Below are 24976 nucleotides of genomic sequence, written 5' to 3'. Positions count from 1 at the left end.
AGCTAGTTTCCCTTAATGGTAACATTTTGTAGAACTGTAGTAAAGAATCACAACTGGTATATTAACATTGACAGAATCCACACTGATCTTTCGATTTCCCCAGTTTTACTTTTACTCACTTGTGTATTTATTTCTATATTATTTTATTAGATGTGTAAGTTTACATCTCCATCTTCACCGTTCCATCACCACCAGGACCCCTCTTGTCCTTTTATACCCACACCCGCCCCCCTCCTACCTCTTCCCTTCAACCCCTGGCAACTACTAGTCTATTTCAGATATTTTTGTTGTTTAAAAAGTTTATATAAGGCCGGGCATGGTGCCCCTGGCCTGTAATCCCAGCACTTTGGGAAGCTGAGGTGGGCAGATCACCTGAGGTAGGGAGTTCAAGACCAGCCTGACCAACATGGAGAAACTCCGTCTCTACTAAAAATATAAAATTAGCCAGGCGTGGTGGGACATGCCTGTAATCTCAGCTACTCAGGAGGTTGAGGCAGGAGAATCGCTTGAACCTGGGAGGCGGAGGTTGCAGTGAGCTGAGATCACGCCACTACAGTCCAGCCTGAGCAACAAGAGCGAAACTCCGTCTCAAAAAAAAAAAAAAGTTATCTAAAATGGAATCACAGCCAGGCGCAGTGGCTCATGCCTGTAACCCCAGCACTTCGGGAGGCCAAGGAAGGAATATCATTTGAGCCCAGGAGTTCAAAACCAACCTGGGCAACTTGGTGAGACTCCATCTCTACAAAAATTTAAAAACGTGTGATGGTACATGCCTGTAGTCCTAGCTACTTGGGAGTCTGAGGCAGGAAGATCACTTGAGCCCAGGAGGTCAAGGCTTCAGTGAGCTGTAATCACACTACTGCATTCTAGGGTGGGTAACAGAGTGAGACCCTGTCTCCAAAAAAATAAAAATAAAATATAAAATAATAAAGTAGAAAATAAAATGTAAAATAAAATAATAAAAATATAGAATCATATAGCATGTAGCCTTTTGGAATTGGCATTTAAATTCAGCATGGGCCGGGCACGGTGGCTCATGCCTATAATCCCAACACTTTGGGAGGCTGAGACAGGCGGATCACCTGGGGTCCAGAGTTTGAGACCAGCCTAGCCAACATGGTGAAACCCTGTCTCTACTAAAAATACAAAAATTAGCTGGGTATGGTGGTGCATGCTTATAGTCCCAGCTACTTGGGAGGCTGAGGCAGGAGAATTGCTTGAACCCAGGAGGCCGAGGTTGCAGTGAGCCAAGATCACACTGCTGCACTCCAGCCTGGGCAACAGAGCGAGACACCATCTCAAAAAAAAAAAAAAAAGAAGAATTAACCAGGTGTGGTGGTGGGTGCCTGTAATTCCAGCTACTCAGGAGGCTGAGGCAGAAGAATTACTTGAACCCGGAAGGCAGAGGTTGCAGTGAACTGAGATCATGCCATTGCACTCCAGCCTGGGTGACAAAAGCAAAACTCCACCTCAAAAAGAAAAAAAAAAAAAGAAATTCTGCATGATTTTCTGTAGAACCATCCAACTTGTGTATGCCAATAGCTTTTTCTTTTTTAAAGCTAAGTATTAATAGTATTTCAGTTAAAGGACATTTGGGCCATTTCCACCATTTGGCTTTTACAAATAAATTCACAAGTGAACACTCATTATCTTGGTGGTTTCCTTTTGTGTGAATATATTTTCATTTCTCTGGAATAAATGCCCAAAAGTGCAATTGGGAGTTGTGTGGGAATTACACGTTTAGTTTTATAAGAAGCTGCTAAACTGTTTTCCAGAGTAGCTGTACCATTTTGCTTTCCTACCAGCGAGTGATCCAGTGTCTGCACACCTCACCAGCACTTGGTGGTTGTCACTGTGTTTTATTTTAGCAGTGCTGGCAGTGTGCAGTAATATCACATTATGGCAGTCTGCCTTCCCAGTCTGATCATCTTATTGCCCATTGACACAAAACTGACCACATTCTACATTTCAAAACATGCTCTTCTCTCATGGCTTTGTTCCACTACCTAAAACACCCTTTTCCCGGACAGAGACTTTTTCATCTTTCTAGACCTAATTCACATGCTACCTTTTGTGGAAATCCTCCTCTTCCAATGTAGGAAAGGTAACAAAATACACTCCCCTCCCAGTCTACCCCGTTGCTCTCCATCCACTCGTCTCGTTCTTCCTAACACTTCCTCTTCTTGTCAGTATACTATCTACTTGTTTGCTTATGTGTCTCTCCTACTAGAATACAGCCTGCATGGATGGGGGATCCTAAATTTTGTTACACTGCCTTGTCCTCAGTGCCCAGAACAGTGCCTGATACATAGTAGGAGCTTAGTAAATATTTATTGAAAGAATGAATGAGGAAGTGAATTTTTGTACGTTGTGCCTCCACTCCCTTCTCTAGCATATTGCCTGGCATATCCTGTTGATGGTATAATAAAAATAGCTAACATTTACTATATTGATTTTAACTACATATCAAACAGTACAGTAGACTCCTTTCCTTTCTTCTACTATTGCACAGCACCAACTCATTGTTCTATCATAACACTTTGTTAACCTCCCTCTGCTTCCCCCCTAAAAAAATACATGTACATTCTGCTCTTTGTATTCATCAGTTGCACACCCATGGATTCACTCAACTGCTTATTGAAAAAATTTTGGGGGAAATGGATGGTTGCATCTGTATTGAACATGTACAGACTTTTAGACTTTTAGTTCTTGTCATTATTCCCTAAATAATATAACAACCATTTGCATAGCATTTATATTAGGTGGTTATAAGTAGTCTAACAGTGATTTAAAGTATACAGGAGGAGCCGGGCATGGTGGCTCATGCCTGTAATCCTAGCACTTTGGGAGGTGGATCACTTGAGGTCAGGAGTTCAAGACCAACCTGGCCAATACGGTGAAACCCCATCTCTACTAAAAATACAAAAAAATTAGCCAGGTGTGGTGGGGGCGCCTGTAATCCCAGCTACTTGGGAGGCTGAGACAGGAGAATTGCTTGAACCTGGAGGTGGAGGTTGCAGTGAGCTGAGACCGTGCTATTGCACTCCAGCCTGGGCAACAAGAACAAAACTCTGTCTCAAAATAATAATAATAATAATAATAATAATAATGAAGTATACAGGACGATATATGTAGTTTATATGCAAGTACCATACCATTTTATGTAAGGGACTTGAGCATCCATGGAGTTTGGTCTCTGTGGGGGGTCCTGAAACCAATCCCCCACAGATACCCAGGGACAAGTATGTAAGAATAAATATTGTGAGAGATTACAACACCTTTGTATCCTTGGCCCCAGCAGATACCTGGCACAAATTAAGTAGTCACATCTGAGCAAACAGTGGTCAGGTTAAACATTGCTTTTGCTTGTGTGAAGTCAGAATCCAGCTGCATTTTGAGTAAACCAGTGTCCCACTGACCAGGCTTCCAGAATGTACAGGAAACATCTGTTAATTTTGGAAAGCAGTTACACTGGTGTGGAGAATTACTGCTATTTGCTAAAACAAAGCTCCCTTGGAGAAGAGAAATTGAATTAAAAGACCTCACATGCATCTGTCTTTATTAGATACACAGTGAGCATCCTTCCATATTGTGGGATGGTTATGCAAGAAGCACTCCATTCCGCCAGCCCTCTCACCAAAGCTGCAGAAAGAAGGCATGGAGTCTAAATTCCCAGGCCAGTCAAAAGCAGTTTTGACAGTTTCTTGGTTAGTACAGGTCTTAACATATCCAAATGTGCTCTTCAGAAAATGCAAAGAAGATGTATCTCTTTAAAAAATCTAGTTTGATGGAACTGTAAATGAAAGAACTGTCCCTGTAATCTTATATGTAGTGAGACTGAAACTGAAAAAATCTAGGCAGTCTGTAGGTAGCTTTGGATTTAGCAAAAATTTACTAAAATGTTCTGGTGAAGGGTCTAGAGACTTTTTTTTTTTATTTTTTTTGAGACGGAATCTCGCTCTGTTGCCTAGGCTAGAGTGCAATGGCGCAGTCTTGGCTCACTGCAAGCTCCGCCTCTCGGGTTAACGCCATTCTCCTGCCTCAGCCTCTTGAGTAGCTGGGACTACAGGCGCCCGCCACCACGCAGGCTCATTTTTTGTATTTTCAGTAGAGATGGGATTCTCCGTGTTAGCCAGGATGTTTTCCATCTCCTGACCTAGTGATCCGCCCGCCTCGGCCTCCCAAAGTGCTGGGATTACAGGCGTGAGCCACTGCGCCCGGTCAAGTCTAGTGACATTTTTATGTATTTTTTAATTTTTAACTTTTTTTTAAAATCTAGAGACAAAATTTTACTATGTTGCCCAGGCTGGTCTCAAACTCCTGGCCTCAAGCAATCGTCCTGCTTTGGCCTCCCAAAGTGCTGGGGTTACAGGTGTGAGCCACCATGCCTTGCCCCAAATTTTTACAAATTTTACATAATTTTACATACAGAATGATTTGGCTATGGAAGACATGTTTTCCTTTAGAGGATGAATAATCCATATAATTACTTCAGGATTTCAACATATATTTTTTGGCCAAAGTATAGTATTTTAGACTCTGCTTTCTTGTCTCCATGTAACATATGGGTACGCCTAAATAAAATAAAGTATTTTCGGAGTCCTGGTATGGACTAATTAGGTATCTATATGGAAAAGATTTAAGAGTATTACCTAAGAGCTATGAAATATTTTAGAAAAATATTAATTTAGGAAAACATCTTGGCCAGGTGCAGTGGCTCACCCCTGTAATCCCAGCACTTTGGAAGACCTGAGGCAGGCAGATCACCTGAGGTCAGGAGTTTGAAACCAGCCTAGCCAACATGACGAAATCCCATCTCTACTAAAAATACAAAAATTAGCCAGGTGCAGTGGTGGGCACCTGTAATCCCAGCTACTCAGGTGGCTGAAGCAGGAGAATCACTTGAATCCAGGAGGCGGAGGTTATGGTGAGCCGAGATCAAGCCATTGTATTCCAGCCTGAGCGAAGGAGCGAGACTCCATTTCAAAAACAAAAGAAAACATCTTTTTATTCCTACTGTACAACAGATAAAATCCCATGTCTTAGCTGTTAAGAAGGCAGGTAAAATGCTTAAAGGATTTGTAAAGACAAACCGAAAACTATTTAATATATTACATCTTTTCTCTTAATATATTAAATACTCTTTCTAGTTAACAGGTACTTACTGCACATTCACTGTGTGTGGAGCACCATATTTGAATATAAAAGGAACTTTTACATTGAAAGTTAGTACTAACAAGAATATTAAAGATCTGAAAGGTGGAAGTTTTCTATGACTATTAAGGAAATCCATTTGGTCTTTTTAAAATACTCTGAGAAATCTTTCTGTAGGGCAAAAATTAAATACTGTGAAAATAAGCAAATATATTAGCTCTAGCTAGGTTAGGAGGTTTTTTTGGTGGTAAAATTAGTTTAAGTATGTTTTTATACCCAGTGGTTACTTGGTTAACTGTTGATGCTTCCCCTTTTCTTGAATGTGACCTTACTAGCTTATTTTTTTTTTCTTCTATGAGACAGGGTCTCGCTCTGTCAACCCAGGTTGGAGTACATTGGTAAGATCACAGCTCACTGCAGCCTCAACCTCCCAGGCTTAGGTGATCCTCCCACCTCATCTTCCCAAGTAACTGGGACTACAGGCCCATGCCACCACAACCAGCTAATTTTCGTATTTGTTTGCCAAGATGGGGCTTCACCATGTTGTCCAGGCTGGTCTCGAACTCTGGGCTCAAGCAGTCCTCCCTCATTGGCCTCCCAAAGTGCTGGGATTATAGACATGAGCCACTGCACCCGGCTAGATTGACTCTTGATAGCAGTGATTCTAAGCACCTTTAATTCTTATTGAGCCCTCACACAGTGTTAAAAAGCAAAAGTATTTTTTGTGTGCTCTTTTGTACTCTACAAATTAATGTCTTCTCTGCCTGGTCTTTGAAATCTTGGCCCCAGTAAATATCTGTGCTGGCTATGCAGCTAATACCCTGTGGATGGGTTCTGTTAAGTAAAATCTGTGACTGTGATCACAGGTGTGGGGGTGTATAGAAGCTTCCATTTTGCTATACATAATTTCCTGATGCCCAGGGTGAAAATATTCTTTGTTCACTGGGTTTACCTTACAAAGTACAGGGAATTTATTATTTTCAGAGCGGGGAGTGGTCTAGGGAATTAGAGAATTCATTTGGAGACTATCTACAGGAAGTAGACCAAAAACTATTGCTATAATCCACATATCAACGTGGTCAGATTTTTTTTCTTTTCTTTCTTTGCATTTTTGTGGGAAGAGCCGATGGGGATAGCTTTCTCTAATTCATCCTCTCTGCTTGTTTTGCCTTTGACCTTTCCTTACCAAGTATTTAAAAAAAAAAAAAAAGTGTTTTTAAGGAATACTTGAAATTACAGAGATTAGTAAACTTGGAGAAGAGAGAATGGGGATTTTCAGTTCTTTACATATTTGTTTGGTTATAAAAGTTATATAAAATAGTTGTCTTAAAAAAGAGTTAAATGTACATGAAGTGAAAAGTAAAATGCTCCCTCCTTTTCTTCTCTTTATCCACCTCGGTTCCACTGGAGAGATAAGGTTTTAGGGGTTTTGTTTGTTTTGATTTTTCACATGGAAAGTTTTAGAATAAATGGAAAGTTTAGGAGTAAACTCTGTCCCTATGAGGCTGTTGTTATCTTTGAGGTACATGAGAAAGACAAAGGCTCACAGCTCCGTTTTCCCCAGGGCAGGAACCTTGTGTCAGTGGTAACATGACACACACACACACACACACACACACACACACACCCCCCCACACCCACACACGGATGGTGCTTTGCCCATCTGCTTATTTCTCTCCTTTACCCTGCTTTACTTATTGTTTTCTGGTTTCTTCATTTCTTCTACTTCCCTCTTCTCCCCATTTTTTTTTTTGTGCCTTCAGCTAGTAGCTCAGAGCAAGTGATCACTGTTTTGAAATTGCATTCTACTGGGCTCTTTCTAGTTCAGTGCAATATGAAAATCTCCATTTAGAAAATAAATAGGATTCTTTGCTTCATATTATAAAATGAAGTTTACATTACCAGAGAAATCAGCAACTTTATTGCATACGTGAGGTATGCTTATCAGTGTCATTCATAGGCCTTCTTGGCCTTTGTCGCATCAATGTGATCATTATTAAGCAAAGAGGGACAAAGCCAGCTTTTCAAAACATACTTGAAAAGGTACTTTGAGATCTAGTGGAATACCTGTGAATTTGTCATTATATGTGACTAAAATTGTTTTAGAAATAAGAGAGAATATTGAGATATGCATGAAACTATAATTATTGTGAGCTTCAGGATATTACTGTGCAAGTAGTAAGCTACCGAAAATAAGCAGTGAAATTAAACATGGGAAATGAGCTCTAGGAGTAACCTGCTGCAAAACCGTGGCTCACATGACCTTAGTGTAGGAGTTCTTGACTCAGCCCTTGATGCTGGTGATGAGCCGTTTCACATGATTGATAATGCAGAAGCTTCTCTCTGAAGTCACTTTTTTTTTTTGGGACAGAGTCTCACTCAGTCACCCAGGCTGGAGTGCAGTGGTGCAATCTTGGCTCACTGCAACCTCCACCTCCCAGGTTCAAGTGATTCTTCTGCCTCAGCCTCCCGAGTAGCTGGGATTACAGATGCATGCCACCATGCCTGGCTAATTTTTGTATTTTTAGTAGAGACGGGATTTCACCATATTGGCCATGCTGGTCTTGATCTCCTGACCTCATGGTCTGCCCGCCTCGGCCCCCCAAAGTGTTGGGATTACAGGAATGAGCCACCACGCCCAGCCTGAAGTAACTTGTTTTTTTTTTTTTTTTTTTTTTCAGTTGGAGTCTCGCACTGTCTCCCAGGCTGGGGTGCAGTGGCACAATCTCGGCTCACTGCAAGCTCCTCCTCCTGGGTTCACGCCATTCTCCTGCCTCAGCCTCCCGAGTAGCTGGGACTACCAGCGCCTGCCACCTCGCCTGGCTAATTTTTTGTATTTTTAGTAGAGACGGGGTTTCACCATGTTAGCCAGGATGGTCTCAATCTTCTAACCTCATGATCCGCCAGTCTCAGCATCCCAAAGTGCTGGGATTATAGGCGTGAGCCACTGCGCCCAGCCTGAAGTCACTTTTTGTACAATTCTAGACTTTTAAGTATATACAGCAATGATTTGTTTTTCTTAATATTATGTAGATAACACTCTAAATATATATATGTAGAGAGAAACAGTGAGTGAGCAAATGAGCTTTCTATATACCGGGCACGTTAGTGCATTGCTTGTATTAATTTGTTTAATCCCCACAAAATTCTGTCAGGTAGGCAATATTATGATCCTCATTTTATGGAGGAAAAACTGAGGCACAGAGAGGTTAAAAACTGACTCAATTTCACCTACTTAGTATGTGGCAGAGCTCAGATTTGAACACAGGCGGTTTTGCCCCAAAGGAAATATACTACTACTTTTGGGTAATCTGCTATACCACCAAGGATCAGCAAACTTTTTCCATGAAGGGCCAGATGATAAATATCTTAGACTTTGCAGGTCATAGGTCTCTGTTGCATCTCTTCAGGTCTGCCAATGTAGTGCAAAAGCAGTGACAGATAGTACACAAACAAATGAGCGTGGCTGTTTTCCAAGAAAACGTCATTATGGACATGAAAATAATTTTCGTGTGTCACAAAATATTTTCTTTATTTTGTTTTTTTTTTTTTTCCACGATTTAAGAATGTAAGAACCAGGCTGGGCGCAGTGGCTCATGCCTGTAATCCCAGCACTTTGGGAGGCTGAGGCAGGAGGATCACTTAAGGTTAGGAGTTCAAGACCAGACTGGCCAAAAGATAGCAAAACCCCATCTCTACTGCTCAGAAGACTGAGGCAGGAGAATCGCTTGAACTCAGGAGCTGGAGGTTGCAGTGAGCCGAGATCGTGCCACTGCACTCCAGCCTGGGTGACACAGCAAGACTCCATCTCAAAAAAAAAAAAATACATATATATATACCATTTTTAGCTCATAGACCTTACAAAAACAGGCAGCAGGTTAGATTTGCCTAATCATGCTATACTATGTATGTGTGAGATATTAGGATGGATTCCATTCATTTGTTAATGCATTCATGCAAGAAAGGTATACTAAATTCTGGGATTTCTAGGGGGAACAAGAACAACTTTCAGTTTCTCTTGCCATTCTGCTTACTGGATGAACGATGATGTTGTCTCATTTCTCATGCCTGCTTTTTAAAAAGCTGTCTTTATTTCCTGTCCATTGCATAACAGATATATTCACATATCATTTAACCTTCATTGCAGGTGGTATATTATCTCAATTATTTTTTATTTTTATTATTTTTTTTTGAGATGGAGTCTTGCACTGTTGCCTAGGCTGTAGTGCAGTGGTGCAATCTCAGCTAACTGCAACCTCCGCCTCTTGGGTTCAAGCAATTCTCCTGCCTCGGTCTCCTGAGTAGCTGGGATTACAGGTGCGCACCACCATGCCTGGCTAATTTTTGTATTTTTAGTAGAGATGGGTTTCACCGTGTTAGCCAGGCTGGTCTCGAACTCCTGACCTCATGATCCTCCTGCCTCAGCCTCCCAAAGCGCTGGAATTACAGGCATGAGCCACCGCACCTGGCCTATTATCTCAATTTTATAGTATAGGGAAATGTAAACTTAGCCCAATTAACTAGCCAGTTACACACAGCCGTGAGTGGTGGACCCTGCCTTCAAATGCAGGTCTCTTAGGCTGAAAGAACTTTTTTTTTTTCTTCTCTGCTGCCTTTCCTTCCCTCTTAGAAATGTATGAAACTGTGATAAATGTTTGTGATCCTGTCAGAAGTGAATGTTTATTTCACTTGAATGCATGTTTATTTTCACTTCCCTTCCATTTTCCCTGACTCTAGCTTTCGAATATATAATCTGAGTTTGATAGAAAAGTAGTGATTTTTTTTTTTTTGGTTTCCCAATCAAAGAAGCTAAAAATAAATACAGAACTAGTCAGCAGTGTAACTGGTGTAAGGACTCACTGATGCGTGGGATTAAGAGTGGAGGAAGGGGCTGGGTGCTCACGCCTGTATTCCCAGCACTTTGGGAGGCCGAGGCAGGCAGATCACTTGAGGTCAGGAGTTCAAGACCAACCTGGCCAACATGGTGAAACTCTGTCTCTACTAAAAATACAAAAATTAGCTGGGCATGGTGGCTGGTGCCTGTTATCCCAGCTACTTGGGAGGCTGAGGCAAGTGAATTGCTTGAACCTGGGAGGCAGAGGTTGCAGTAAGCTAAGATTGCACTGCTGTACTTCAGTCTGGATGACAGAGTGAGACTCCATCTCAAAAAAAAAAAGACTGGGTGTGGTGGCTCATGCCTGTAATCCCAGCACTTCGGGAGGCCAAGGTGGGCAAATCACTTGAGGTCAGGAGTTTGAGACCAGCTTGGCCAACATGGTGAAATCCCATCTCCACTAAAAATATAAAAAATTAGTTGGGCATGGTGGTGGGTGCCTGTAATCCCAGCTACTCAGGAGGCTGAGGCACGAAAATCGCTTGAACCTGGGAGGCGGAGGCTGCTGTGAGCCAAGATTGCGCCACTGCACTACAGCCTGGGCGACAGAGCAAGACTCCGTCTCAAAAAAAGAGAAAAAACAGTGCAGGAAGAAATCCGTGTCCTTTCCTAACACCCTCTGCAGCTTCCCCAGGGTGCTGTCTCAGAAAGATGTGGATTCCTTATGGTTTTGGGGGGTTATTGATGATTTATAACTGGTCTAGAGTAGACCTTGAAGACATATCATTTGTGTGGATAAAATCCGAAGAAGAAAAATGACAAGCTTACTCGTGTGTAGTTTTACATAAGGAAGTGGACAGATTTATTCATGAACAATGACTAACCTCCCCCTCTGTGGCTCCTCATGGGCTCCCAAGAAGTCTTCCATCCTTTTTCCCTATGTTAGTGGGAAATCCCAGATGTGATTGTGGTTCCTACTGGAAATTGATACACTTAAATAGGTTTAGATAAAATAACATCTGGGAATGAAAGCAGATGTCCTTTGGTTTTAATTACTGGTTTCCTTATAATTTCCCTACCCTTTCATTATAGTGGGGTCTGTATATAATGTAACATTTAGCATTCTGTAACATGGAATATGCCACATTTCTGGAACATGTAAATTAATGCCTGTAACTTGAAAATGCTTGAGTATGTATCATGGCAGAGTCTAGATGTATATGCAAAATATACTTAGGTAAAAACAAAGCTGACTTTATACACCTCTCAATGTAATTTCTCAGGATAATCTTATTAAAATCTGCCAGTGCACATGCTTTGTACCTCAGGATCCCAGAGAATGGCACCTTTTTTGGAGGTTGTTTTGTTGTTGTTGTTTGATATAGGTTCTTGCTCTGTCCCCCAGCCTGAGTGCAGTGGCACAATCACTGCTCTCTGCAGCTTCAACCTCGTGGGTTCAAGCCATCCTCCCACCTCATCCTCCCAGGTAGCTGGGACCACAGGTGTGTACCCCCATACTTGGCTAGTTTTTTATGTTTTGTAGAGACGGGATCTCCACATGTTGCCTAGGCTGATCTCAAACTCCTGAGTTCAAATGATCCTCCTGCCTCCGCCTCCTAAATTGCTGGGAGCCACCACACCTGGCCTTGGAGGTTGTTTGAATTACCGCCTCTTCTCCCCATTCGTGAGGGAGGGATTTCTGCTTAGGGTTGCAGGGATGGCTGAGTACCTGATGTTCGACACTGGACAGGTGAGATCAACAGCAGTTTCTCAGTCACATGTAGTCCCAGCCTAGAGGAGGACACAGCATGCCACACCTGGCCACCCAGGCCTGTACTCAGGAACAACTAGGGGCTGCAGGAGGCAGGCTTTATAGTACCAAGAGGGTGGGGATCACTCTTGGTTCCCATGAGAGGATATGATTGGCTTGTTTAAATAACTCTGCTGGCTGGCAGGGAACTAAAACCCACTTCTAAGGGCTAGGCAGACACTGTGCCTGGTCCTTGTGACTAAGAGGGTGGCCAGGGGACTTTATCAGCAGAAGCACAGTGGAAGGGCAGTGTGTAGTGAGACCATTTGGAGCCCTCCTGATTTTCCCCAGACTTCAAGGCAGAATGTAATATTGGCCTTAATTTTCAGCCTTGCACTGCAATGGTTTTGTGCTGACTCACAATCAAGAGCATAGCCTGGGCCAGGTGGAGTAGTCATATTTTCCAAAAGGCTCACCACCTTTTCAGTGGCTGTTAGGATTATGATGACAAGACCTTAGATGAAGCAAAGGGGCGTGTACAGCTGACACCAGGACAAAGTGGTCACCCTATTAGAGAAGGTAGTCAAAGGGTGAGCTGTTTTCTCTCCTACCTTACTAACCAGTCTTGCCCCTCTTGAGTAGTTGGGATTACAGGCGTGAGTCACCGTGCCCAGCCAAGTTGTCTCTTTTTAGAAAGTGGTTCTTTCCTTTATCTTAAATTACTGTGGGTATCTGAATCCCTTCTGTCTTTATCTGTTTAAGAAGGTCTCAGTAGGAAAAGAAAGAGAAGCAGTCAATAGAATTTGCAGTTTGAACGTTGCAACTAATTCAATATTATCTTCTTCTGCCTCCTAAAATAGTAAATGAAACATAGTAGGCCCTTGATAAATGTTTACTGAAATAAATGGCATCACCATTTTTATATATTCTAAGTATTACAAAAGTATTTGTAAAAATGTATGTATAGGCTGGGCAAGGTGGCTCACGCCTATAATCCCAGCTCTTTGGGAGGCCAAGTCAGGCGGATCGCCTGAGGTCAGGAGTCCGACACCAGCCTGGCCAGCATAATGAAACCCAGTCTCTACTAAAAATACAAAAATTAGCCGGGCATGGTGGGGCACCTGTAGTCCCAGCTATTCCGGAGGCCTAGGCAGGAAAATCACTTGAAAACCAGGAGGCAGAGGTTGCAGTGAGCCAAGATCATGCCACCACACTCCAGCCTCCATCTCCAAAAAAAAAAGTATGTATACATATATATGTGTAAATATGTGTATGTAACTATGAAGTATTCCCTTGTAGCCATCCCAACCTCATTATTTATTTCTAATGGCCTTTATTTTTTCTGGCATCAAGTAGGTACAGACAGTATATTACATAATGAGGACATGAAGAGGAGAAATGATACTAAGTCAACTCTAACTTTGTCTTAAAACTTTTTTAGTTTTCAATAAGAAAAACATCATCTTTGGTGCAATGATGGAATTGGATTCAGAACTTGCCATATATACATATATATATATATTTTTTTTCTTTTTTCTTTTTTTTTTTTTTTTTTGAGACGGAGTCTCGCTCTGTTGCCCAGGCTGGAGTACAGTGGCGTGATCTTGGCTCACTGCAAGCTCTGCTTCCTGGGTTCATGCCATTCTCCTGCCTCAGCCTCCCGAGTAGCTGGGGCTACAGGCGCCTGCCACCATGCCCAGCTAATTTTTTTTTAATTATTATTTTTAGTAGAGACAGAGTTTCCTTGTGTTAGCCAGGATGGTCTCGATCTCCTGACCTCGTGATCCGCCCGCCTCAGCCTCCCAAAGTGTAGGGATTACAGGCGTGAGCCACTGCACCCGACCGGAACTTGCCATATTTTATTGGAGGCAACCTCAAGCTGTGTAGAATGCTTTTCTATTTGTATTAACAAGAAAGTTGTCCACATTTCGTGACGCGAATCCCAAATCTTTTTTTTTTTTTGAGACGGGGTCTCGCTCTGACGCCCAGGCTGGTGTGCAGTGGTGCGATCTCAGCTCACTGCAAGCTCCGCCTCCTGGGTTTACGCCATTCTCCTGCCTCAGCCTCGAATCCCAATTCTAAGAAAGCAAAATTGATGGTACTTAAATGTTGCAGATTTATTTTATGTAGTGCTTGTTTCAGGAGACGTTTTTGTAACAATTTATTCCTTTCTAGTTAGACCTGGATTCCCCCTAGCTGGGTTTGACCTGGATGCCTCCCAGCTAAGCTAGATGGCCAAGAGTGTCTGTTGGACTGTTTTCAGCATGGGGCTCTTCCTGTGTCGTTAAGATAGGACCAGGAACCCTGAAGCACATGATCATCTTTTCTTGCAGGTCAGGAAGCTCTCCCACAACCAGACGGAGAACTATGGGAGACGGACCCTATTATTATGTTGCTGTTCACTGTGGCGTAGTCAACAAGTTGTGTGGTTACTCTGTGGGCCCTGCAGGCTGTTGAACAATCCCTCTACTGACTTCTGTTTTTTCTTTTTTAAAGCCATCAACTGGCTTGCCAGATCTCCCCTTCCTACCTATTATTTAGAGACTTAGGCTTAAGATGCTCCCAAACAAACACCTACCAGCAGGAAGGGAAAGCCATAATTTATATATCTTATCAACTTAAGCAATAGTACAAAGAGATTTTTTTTTTTTTTTTTTGAAGTGGCAATCCTGAAAATGTTTACACAGACCTCCAAGTCTGGGGGCTAGGGGATGAAAGGGAAAGAACAGGAGAGAATATCTTTAATCTCATCATCCTGGGAAGAAAATAAACTATCCCTAAAGAGTTTATATGCATATAAAAATATATGTATATATGTATAAATACATATATGTGTGTGTGTATGTATGTGTAAATACATACAAGCTTTGAACCACCTTTTATAAAGCTTTTCAGACTCTGTGTGTGTTGGGGGGGTGGTCAACTTTGAAACAGTAAAAATGCATGTGATAACTTTTTTAAATGTACTGAAGGGCAAGTAATAAAATCTCTCAGCCAGGAGTGGTGGCTCACACCTAGCACTCAGGGAGGCTGAGGCAGGCAGATCACGTGAGCCCCAGGAGTTTGAGCCCATCCTGGGCATCATGGCAAAACCCTGTCTCTACAAAAGAAAAAGTATAAAAATTAGCCAGATGTGGTGGCACCCACCTGTTATCCCAAGTGCTTGGGAGCCTAAGGCGGGAGGATCATTGAGTCTGGGAGACGGAAGTTACAGTGAGCTGTGATCATGCCACTGCACTCTAACCTGGGTGTACTCCAGTCTGGGTAATAGAGCAAGACCCTGTCTCAAAAAAAAAAAAAAAAAAAGAGTCTGTCTTTTACTCTCAGGACTTTAGTCCCAGAGGCAACTGTACTTCAACTATATTTATCAGTTTTTCTCAATGTGTTCGGGGACAGCCTGGTATATGCCAGCATGTTTGTGCACACATACACAAATGTACATACTTTTTATATGTTTTTGTGTATATGTACTTTTCTTGTTACTTCTCTATACAAATAGGAGCACACTCTGTGCCTTGATTTCTTTTTAACCTAACAATATTTCCTGGAGAATGATCTATGCACAGTAGATCTACCTCTTTTTTTTTTTTTTTTTTTGCAGAGTTTTGCTCTTATTGCCCAGGCTGGAGTGCAATGGCAGGATCTCGGCTCACCACAACCTTGGCCTCCTGGGTTCAAGCGATTCTCCTGCCTCAGCCTCCCAAGTAGCTAGGATTACAGGCATGCGCCACCATGCCTGGCTAACTTTGTATATTTAGTAGAGACGGGGTTTGTCCATGTTGGTCAGGCTGGTCTCAAATTCCCTACCTCAGGTGATTCACCTGCCTCAGCCTCCCAAAGTGCTGGGATGACAGGCGTGAGCCACCAATCCCGGCATTTTTTTTTTTTTTTTTGAGATGGGGTCTCGCTGTGTTGTCCAGGCTGGAGTGCAGTGGCACAATCTCAATTCACAGCAGCCTCAACTTCCTGGGTTCAAGTGATCCTCTCACCTCAGCCGCCCAAGTAGCTGGGACCATGGGTGTATGCCACCATGCTTGACTAATTTTTTAGTTTTTAGTAGAGACGGGGTTTCACCGTGTTGCCCAGGCTGGTCTTGAACTTCTGCGCTTAAGCAATCTACACGCCTCAGTCTCCCAAAGTGCTGGGATTTACAAGCATGAGCCACCTCACCCGGCCTACCTCATTTTTTAAATAGCTCTTTAGTTTTAAACCTAGGGATTAAGAAAAAATAAACAAATAACTGTTTAGTAATTCATTATATGGATGTAACCCTAATTTATTTAACCAGTCTTTTATTAATGGCTATTGAAGGAAGATCCCTTTAAAACTGCTTCTTTATATTAAATCTTAATGAATGACTTTAAAGCCAATTACATATAAAAGTTGTAAGTATATGGGTAGGTACTCTTCTATTTTAAAGAATTTTGCATTCTATTTGTTTTTTAAACCATTTTCAGTGTTGTCTTGTGAGGACTGTGTTTTAAATAGCAGCCTCAAGGTACTGATTATGATTTTGGTCTTATTTATTTATTTATTTTCGAGACAAGGTCTTTGTCCCTCACCTGCTGGAGTGCAGGGGCATAATCATGGCTCACTGCAGCCTTGACCTCTCGGGCTCAAGTGATCCTCCCACCTCAGCCTCCCAAGTAGCTAGGTAGCTAGGACCACAGGCGTATACCACCATGCAATTTTTTTTTTTTTTTCATAGAAATGGGGTCTCTCCCTGTGTTGCCCAGGCTGGTCTCGAACTCCTAGGCCCAAGCAATCCCCCCACCTCAGCCTCCCAAGGTACGGGGATTACAGACATCAGTCACCACCCCGGCCCTGATTATGTCTTTAGTCAGTAGCGTACAATTCTAAGAATCCTAGTAATTACTGGGGGAAGGTGATAGGAATGGTATTTGCAAAGGTGGAGGTTGCTTCTGGAAAATGAAGCAGGCCTGTTTTAAAAATATATCCATCATTTGAAACCTGACATTTTACCCTAACAGAGTTACCCAGAGACAGTTTTAAACAGTTTCTGGTTTATATTTCAGGGAAGCTGGATATTTTTGTGTGATTTTTTTTTTTTGAAGCCATAGAACCCTAGCTTGCTAGTTTGAAAGTCTCAGTTGTTAAAACCTCTAAAACTTAAGAATGAAAAAATAAAACACTGATCGTGTACATTTTATGTTGTAAGTTTCTTCGTTTATTCATTTTTTCTGTCTTTCTTCCTTTGTTTTAAGTAACAAACTCCAGTGGTACTATCCCTTTAAGTATTTTAGTGATTTTATTTATTTTTATTTTGTGAATATTAAAGAGTTTAACTCAAAAAGTTTATATGCTACATATATACATTATAGGATTTTAAAAACTGAAATAGAGATAATAAAATCATTAATTTTTAAGTTAAAATTTGTCCTAACCTTTAATCAAGCAACCTCTCGAAAGAAGATTAAAAATTAATATATTTGATATCTTTATGATGCAAGGACATAAACAAAATTGATATATGTCCTTTTCTTTCCGGAGAAAGGATTTCTGCTATTATACTTCAATAAGAACATCAGCATCCATAGCCTTACGTATTACTGAAGCATTGATGTTTCTTTTTTGTGAAAGCGGTTAGGAGTGCAGAAAGACCGGCTGGGCGCAGTGGCTCACGCCTGTAATCCCAGCACTTTGGGAGGCCGAGGTGGGCGGATCACGAGGTCAGGAGTTCAAGACCAGCCTGACCAACATGGTGAAACCCCATCTCTACTAAAAATACAAAAATTAGCCAGGTGTGGTGGTGCATGCCTGTAATCCCAGCTACTTGGGAGGCTGAGGCAGGAGAATCGAGTGAACCCAGGAGGCTGAGGTTGCACCGAGCCGAGACCACACCACTGCACTCCAGCCTGGTGACAGAGCGAGACTCCATCTCCAAAAAAAAAAAAAAAAGGAGTGGAGAAAGACCTACTAGTTGATCTGGTTTACCTACTTTACCTACCAGCACTCAGGAGTCACACTGGTTGAACTTGATATTTGTTCAGTCCTGTCACCTGGCTCTGCACATACTTAAAATAATTGCACACAATCTTGTGTGTGAAAAACCTAAAAACACGATGTGAATATGTGACGATTGCTTTTTGGAGGATGCAAATGACCACTTATGTCTGTTTCACAAGTTGTGCCATGTTTCCAAACTCATTTTGGTAATAGATCTCAAGAACATCACCTGAGTAAGGGATGGAGAAAATTCTAGAAGTGCTGTGTAATTGAGAACACCTGAAAAGAGGAAGAAGAAGGATTTTTTAAGTAGGTTTTTGGGACACAGTGGCTCATGTTGTCATCCCAGCACTTTGGGAGGCCAAGGCAGGAGGTTCACTTGAGGCCAAGAGTTCAAGAGCAGCCTAGGCACTATAGGGAGATCCTGTCTCTACCAATAAGTAAAGAATTAAATAAATAGATAATTAAATAATTTTTTAAAATTGATTTGATTCATGGTTTTACTGTGACACTGGAATCTGCGGTCTTGTAAGGGAACTGAAGTAACAGAGGGAAACGTTTCCTGGTAAAACAAAATAGAAATAATTTTGTGGTGAAAACTGTATACCAATTTTATAGTTAGTGTACTATAATAACTATTAAATAACTTAAAATTTATTTTGCTAATTTAAAGCCCATAATGGTAGTTTTTTCCCCGCTCATTCTGTGATAAATATGAAATGTGCCAAAGGAACATGGTCACCAAGTCATAACGAGACAGCATTTGAAAAAAAATTATCACAACATCCTAAGGACAAACAGGTTTCTTAGGCTAGGGGTAGAAAGAAGAGGAAGAGAAAGATCACAGAAGTTGAGATTTACATGTGGTGACTTGGAAATGAGAAGGAAACTTCTGAAGGTGAGGGAATTGGAAAGAACTTTTTTCTTCAAGCTTGGGAGGAATTACATGAAACATTCCTTGGTTAAGGGGCTCAGAATAAAATCACAGGCAGGAGAAGAAAAAGATAACTGGAATTTGTCAACAACAGAGAAGCCATTCTTAAGTTAACTCTGCTTCTCCTTTTCTTCTCTCAGCCATCCTATCCCTTATCCCTTCTCCTTGCTGGAAGTTTTAATTTAGTTGGGGCTCGGAAGGATGTTTTTGTCATGAACCCTGGCAATTGCTATGCTGGGTCATCATTGTTCAGGGTTTCTGTTCCTAAAAACTCTTAGAGGAAATGGATTTAGTATTTTTAAAAAAGATAATTCCACTGGGCGTGGTGGCTTATGCCTATAATCCCAGCACTTTGGGAGGCTGAGGCACGTGTATCACCTGAAGTCGGAAGTTCAAGACCAGCCTGGCCAACATAGTGAAACCCTGTCTCTACTAAAAATACAAAAATTAGCTGGGCATGGTGGCATACACCTGTAGTCCCAGCTGCTCAGGAGGCTGAGGCGTGAGAATCGCTTGAACTAGGAAGGTGGAGGTTACAGTGAGCTGAGATCACTCCAGCCTGGATGATAGAGTGAGACTATAAAAAAAATAATAAAATAAATTAAAATTTAAAAAGGTAATTCCTTCTAAAAGAGGAGGACTTCACTTTAGATGTGACTTCTTACCTGAAAGAAAAATTTGATATGCTTCCAGTGGAGGATGTGCTGTAAATATAGAGAAACTAGCATATAGAAAAAAATAACTTGTAAAAAGTGATGACATCGTGTAGTCTTCACTTCAAATATATAGATTTAGCATGTGGAATTGAAGGAACAGTTACCCATCAGTAGGAATTCATGTCTGACTTTACTTGTTTGTCTTAATTCCAGTACACTGGAAACAAACTGATTTTCTAGAAACTGTGGCTCCTTTCAGAAGCAAATCTGACTTAGGGTGCCTGGGGAAGTAGAGCCCACTCTTTGTTCTGGTTGCTTTTGCAGCTTACTTTCCTTTTACTTCAGATATCAAATTATGAACTAACTAGGCAGGAAGATGTGGAGGAAGCCCTGTGTCCTGTTCCTTTACCCCACAAAGCAGACAGTGTTAGGATGTTATCATTTCGACAGTGGGAAGGAAATAAATTGAAGAAGAACTCCAAACTATACAACTGACATCAGTAAGGAGTCCTTGTTTCATTATCAGAAATCTAAAATTGGCTGCATATGGTGGCTTACGCCGGTAATCCCTGCACTTTGGCAAGACTGAGGTGGGAGGATCGCTTGAGCCTGGGAGTTTGAGATCAGCCTGGGCAACGTAGCAAGACCCTTCTCTATTTAAAAAAAAAAAAAAAGAAATCTAAAATTACCTAGGTAGATTCAAAGGCTGCCAACAATTGTGTGGGAAAATAGTGTAATTGTTTTAGAAATGAACATGTAAAATGTGGATCCTAGATTTTGCTGCTAAACCCATTATCTTTCCTTTAAAATCTGCTCCCTTGTTGTAATATTTGTTTCAGTTCACCCTCATTCTGCTGGTAACTTGGACTTGACACCTTGATGTCTTTCATAAGTGTTTCCTCCTCACCCATTTACCCTAAGTCCTGATGATTTTTCTTTTTTTTTTGAGACAGAGTCTCACTCTGTTACTCAGGCTGGAGTGCAGTGACTCAGTCTTGGCTCACTGCAACCTTCACCTTCCTGGTTCAAGCGGTTCTCCTGCCTCAGCCTCCTGAGTACTGCAACCACCGCCTCCGGAGTTCCAGTACTTCTCCTGCCTCAGTCTTCCTCGTAGCTGGGATTACAGGCACATGCCACTGCACCCGGCTAAGTTTTGTGTTTCAGAGCAGGTTTCGCTCTGTTGGCCAGGCTTGTCTCGAACTCCTGGGCTCAAGCCATCCACCCACCTTGGCCTTCCAAAGTGCTGGGATGACAGGCATGAGCCACCACACCTGGCCCTGATTTTTCTTCCTCTTATGTCCATCCCTTTCTCTTAGTTCCTGATGTAGCTACCCTGGTTCAGGCTACCTGCACCATTGAAATTCAACACCTGTTGCTTTCTGATACCATTTTCATTTATTTGGTGAAAAATTCTTGAGGGTCCATTGTGTGTCGGGCTGTATGCTGAGGATTCAGCTGGAAAACACAATTTCAATTTCCTTGTCTTTGGAAATTTACCTTTTAATGAGGAAACAAGTCTACCACCAAGTGCAGTTTAGTGAGACAGTTAAAGGATTCAGAAGAGACACCAAAATCTCTACTTGTTTCATGGCATCGTGTTTTGATTCATGTAGTTTTAATATTTAAAACTTTTTTTCTTGTTTTCAGATGTTCACTTTGTACTTTAATCCCTCTTCTATCCCTAATGGATGTGGCAACACCTAGTTACTATGTTCTTAATAATAGCCTTCCAAGTGATGTTTGACCAAGAAACACCTTTCACCCCTCTCTTCAGACAAAATAAACCTAATTTATTCACAGGTGCCACAGCCCTATTACTATCTGAATCTATTACACTTAGGAATCTAAAACAGTATCCAGATGGGCTGATTCAAAAAGCCTTTTAGAGCAGAGCTTCTCACACATAGACTGGGATTTTGTTACAGCATAGATCCTGATTCGGTGGGTTGTGGGCGGCCTAAGCGTGTGTATTTCTGAGGAGCTTCCGGGTGATGCTGCTGCCACTTGGAAATTGAACATGTGTTGTGTTAACAGGGTTTTAGAAGATGTAAAGAGATAAGGAATTAAAATTAAAAACAAGTGGGGGTACATTTTCTTCTAGCTATATGGGTGGATCCTGTAGTCTGCCCATCCTGTTAACTCTCATTTGCTCTCACTAATCTCAGTCAACAATCAACTACCCGGCGGGGTTGGCTCTTATCCCTGCACCCAGAGACAGTGAATCCTACCAGTGATCTAACCAGAAAGTTGCCATCCTCTATCCACCACTTACCCCTGGGGAGTTAGTCTCCTGCATGTCTTGGGGAGCTATGATAAGGTGTGCACCCACCCCCGGCCATTGAGTAATGGAAAACCCCGTCTTTAGCAGTGAGAGGTGTTCCTTTTGGCACTCTGCCTCTAGCCAACTGGTTTGTGTAACCGTTGGGCTCCAGGAATGCCTTCTGAGGCAAGTCTGTATCCTACCATGTATAATCAGGAATTGGCAGAAAATTTATCTTTAGCTTTTAAGATTCCCGTTAGAGAGTCGTAACTTGTAACCTTGACGGTTGAGTGACCTGCCTGTGACCGCTGAAAGAGCCTGCCAGAGTGGAGTGCAACTGTCTCCCTATTCTGCTTGAGTGTTTTTCCTGCTGATTGTGAATCTTTTACTGGCTCCACCTGTGTACTCTTCTATTCTGCAGATATTCTTGTAGACTGAAGACAGAAAAGCAGTTGCTACAGGCAATTGGCTCCTGAATCTTTACAGCCAATACTAGAAGGAATTCTTTTCATCTCTTCTTAGGAAACTTTCCTGTGGAATTCCCCCCACAGATTGGATTGCAACAATGGCTTTTAGATTCATGAGATCTATGTTAAAACAAACGGAGGAACCTTGATGATATCAGGCTGATGAGGAGGAACTGGTAAATGGCCTGGTTCTGTGGATTTTTCCAAGTTCAACTTGTATCAGAATCACCTGGAAAACATTAAACCAGCTTACTTGTTATTTGCTAGGCCATGTGCCCCAGGTAGTTGTAATTGCTGGGCAAATTGCTGGGCCCTGTGCCCCTCCTAGTTCTAATGCAGTGGGTCTTAAGCATAATCTGAGAATTTGTAACATTTCCTCTTCCTCCCCATGTCTTGTAAACAGAACGGTGATGACCATAGAGCAGGGTACGTGTTCACAATTGCACCTGCACTGTTGATTGTAGTCACCATCATTACCCCCCAATCCTCATAGATTTGTTACTTGGTTTTTGTTGTTGTTTTAACACTAAGCCCCAAGGAAACAGCAATTCTTCTGGTATACCTGGCAGCCTTTTGTGGTAAACCAGCCCGCTTTCTGTAAGGCTTCTTAGTTTATTCTAGGAGTAGAGACCTGATCTTCTTTGGGAGGGATATATAGAAGCATAGGATGGGAGCAGCTGGGAAACTTGCTTCCCACCCACCTTCTTATCATTAAAAATTCAAAAAATTAATTTGAGTTTTTGGCAGCTGAGACAGGGTGAAGGAAGGGAAAGTTGGCTGATCTGTGTTTTTTCATTCTTCCAAATCCCTTAGATATACCTTGTTTGCATTATGAAGATAAGATATTGATTTGGTTTTTGTTTTGCTAGCACTCCTTATTATTGAAGGTGACTAATACCTGCTTTCTGTTGAATGCAGTTCAGGAGCATCCCAGGAGGAACAGAATCATCTTGGTCTTGGTGACCTTCCCTCTGATGAGGAGGAAGTCATCAACAGTTCTGATGAAGATGATGTCAGCTCTGAGTCAAGTAAAGGAGAGCCTGACCCTCTGGACTATAAACAGGTATATTTTGATACTTAATTGCTTCTTGACCTCCCTCTATGCTTGGGAATGATATTTGTCTGCATGATAGGCATAGAAACCCTCATGAGTTTTCTTAAAACTCATATAACACTTTACAAATTTAAATTTAATTCCTGCTATAATGTGGCACCTAAAATATTCTCATGTTACCAAGTATGTATCACTTAGAGATTACTTAGTGATTTTTGAGAAATTATTATTATTATTTCGAGACAGAGTCTTGCTCTGTTGCCCAGGCTGGAGTACAATGGCACCATCTCAGCTCACTTCAACCTTCGCCTCCTGGGTTCAAGCCATCCTCCTGCCTCAGCATCCCGAGTAGCTGGCATTACAGACATCTGCCACCATGCCTGGCTAATTTTTCTGTTTTTAGTAGAGACGGAGTTTCACTATGTTGGCCAGGCTGGCCTCAAACTCCTGACCTCAAGTGATCCACCTGCCTCAGCCTCCCAAAGTGCTGGGATTACAGGCGTGAGCCATGGTGCCCAGCAAAGAAATTCTTTTTCCTAATGTCCAGTGGCTTTCTTTTTGATAACAGAACCCTGCCTTGGAATTGTTCCCATACTGCTACCAAGTTTTTGTAGATTTTTTTGAAATAAAAGAATTATATGCATCTTAGGCTCAAATTATTTTGGGAAAGAATAAAGATGACTGTTAATAGTACATCATCATTTGCTTTGAAATAATGCAGTGTGTGTATGAGTTTGCGGGCAGCACCGCATACATGAAGATTGTCCATGTGTTCAGAGTTGTTTAAGATGCATGAGGGCCGGGCACGATGGCTCACACCTATAATCCCAGCACTTTGGGAGGCCGAGGGGGGCGGATCATGAGGTCAGAAGATCAAGACCATCCTGGCTAACATGGTGAAACCCCATCTCTACTAAAAATACAAAAAATTAGCCAAACCTGGTGGTGGGCACCTATATTCCCAGCCACTCGGGAGGCTGAGGCAGGAGAATTGCATGAACCCAGGAGGCGGAGCTTGCAGTGAGCCGAGACTGTGCTACTGCACTCCAGCCTGGGCGACAGAGCGAGACTCCGTCTCAAAAAAAAAAAAAAAAAAGATGCATGATGCGGGGGTTCATTATAATGTCTCTCTAGTTTGGCATGAATATATTTATCTCTTTCATTTGAAACCACATTTTTAAAAAGGTGTTATTAAAGGGAAAAAAGTTAGTACATCACCAGTATCCCCAGGAATGTTACAGCAAGGTGGAATTTGAAAAGATCCACGCAGCATAGCAAGCCATGGAGAAAATTCGTGTGCCATAATTTCACCTAATTCCTGTGCCATAATTTTATCAATCTATTATCCTTCCTGTTTAATATTTTTGCTCTGTTTAAATTTATTTTCAACCTTAATGAATGGCCTGTGTGCAGCAGTCTGAATTTTAAGTCCCAGATCCATCAGCTATGATCTGGGCAACTTTGGGCCAATTATTTAACCTTTTGGTACTAAAGGGTATCATTTATAGATAAAAAAAGAATAGTACTCATAGAATTTTGAGGATTAAATAATTTGATACATGGAAAGCATTCGAATACTGATGCTATTCAGTATTATAATAGCTCATAATAGCCATTATGAGCACATAATAGCTCAGTGATCATTTATTTATAACTAGCAAGATTTCATTTCTATGCTCTGAAGTATTAAATCATGGTGTTGGGAGTAACCACTATAAATTACTTAGGCTAGTGAATCTGTAAAACCCCTAAGACAGATGAGTGACTCTTTTCTTAAAGACCCACAGCACTCAACCATGTATAGATTTTACTTTGACTATCATGTAATTCCTTTTGTGTCTTGCTGGTGTCTGTCTTGCTTTAATTTGAAAGCTCATTTTCCATGTTGCAGCTTCATGGA

At 41.7% G+C, this 24976-nt stretch overlaps 1 protein-coding gene across 5 annotated transcripts in view; it reads left to right on the top strand.

Annotated features, from left to right (window-relative positions):
- Positions 1–24976, top strand: part of FGD6 (FYVE, RhoGEF and PH domain containing 6) — a 132288-nt gene that overhangs the window by 22538 nt on the left and 84774 nt on the right. For all 5 annotated transcript variants that reach the window (XR_001892892.3, XR_002515789.2, XM_021922791.2 and 2 more), the window contains exon 3: positions 22941–23085. Coding sequence is in view for 3 of the 5 variants with exons in the window: in XM_021922791.2 (XP_021778483.1) it covers positions 22941–23085 (145 nt within the window). In the remaining 2 variants the exon portion in view is untranslated. The remainder of the gene's footprint in view (positions 1–22940; positions 23086–24976) is intronic.

Source organism: Papio anubis, chromosome 9 (genome assembly GCF_008728515.1).
Source record: "Papio anubis isolate 15944 chromosome 9, Panubis1.0, whole genome shotgun sequence".
Taxonomy (NCBI): domain Eukaryota; kingdom Metazoa; phylum Chordata; class Mammalia; order Primates; family Cercopithecidae; genus Papio; species Papio anubis.
Note: the sequence above shows the minus strand (reverse complement) of the source record. Positions and strands in the feature narration are given on the sequence as shown.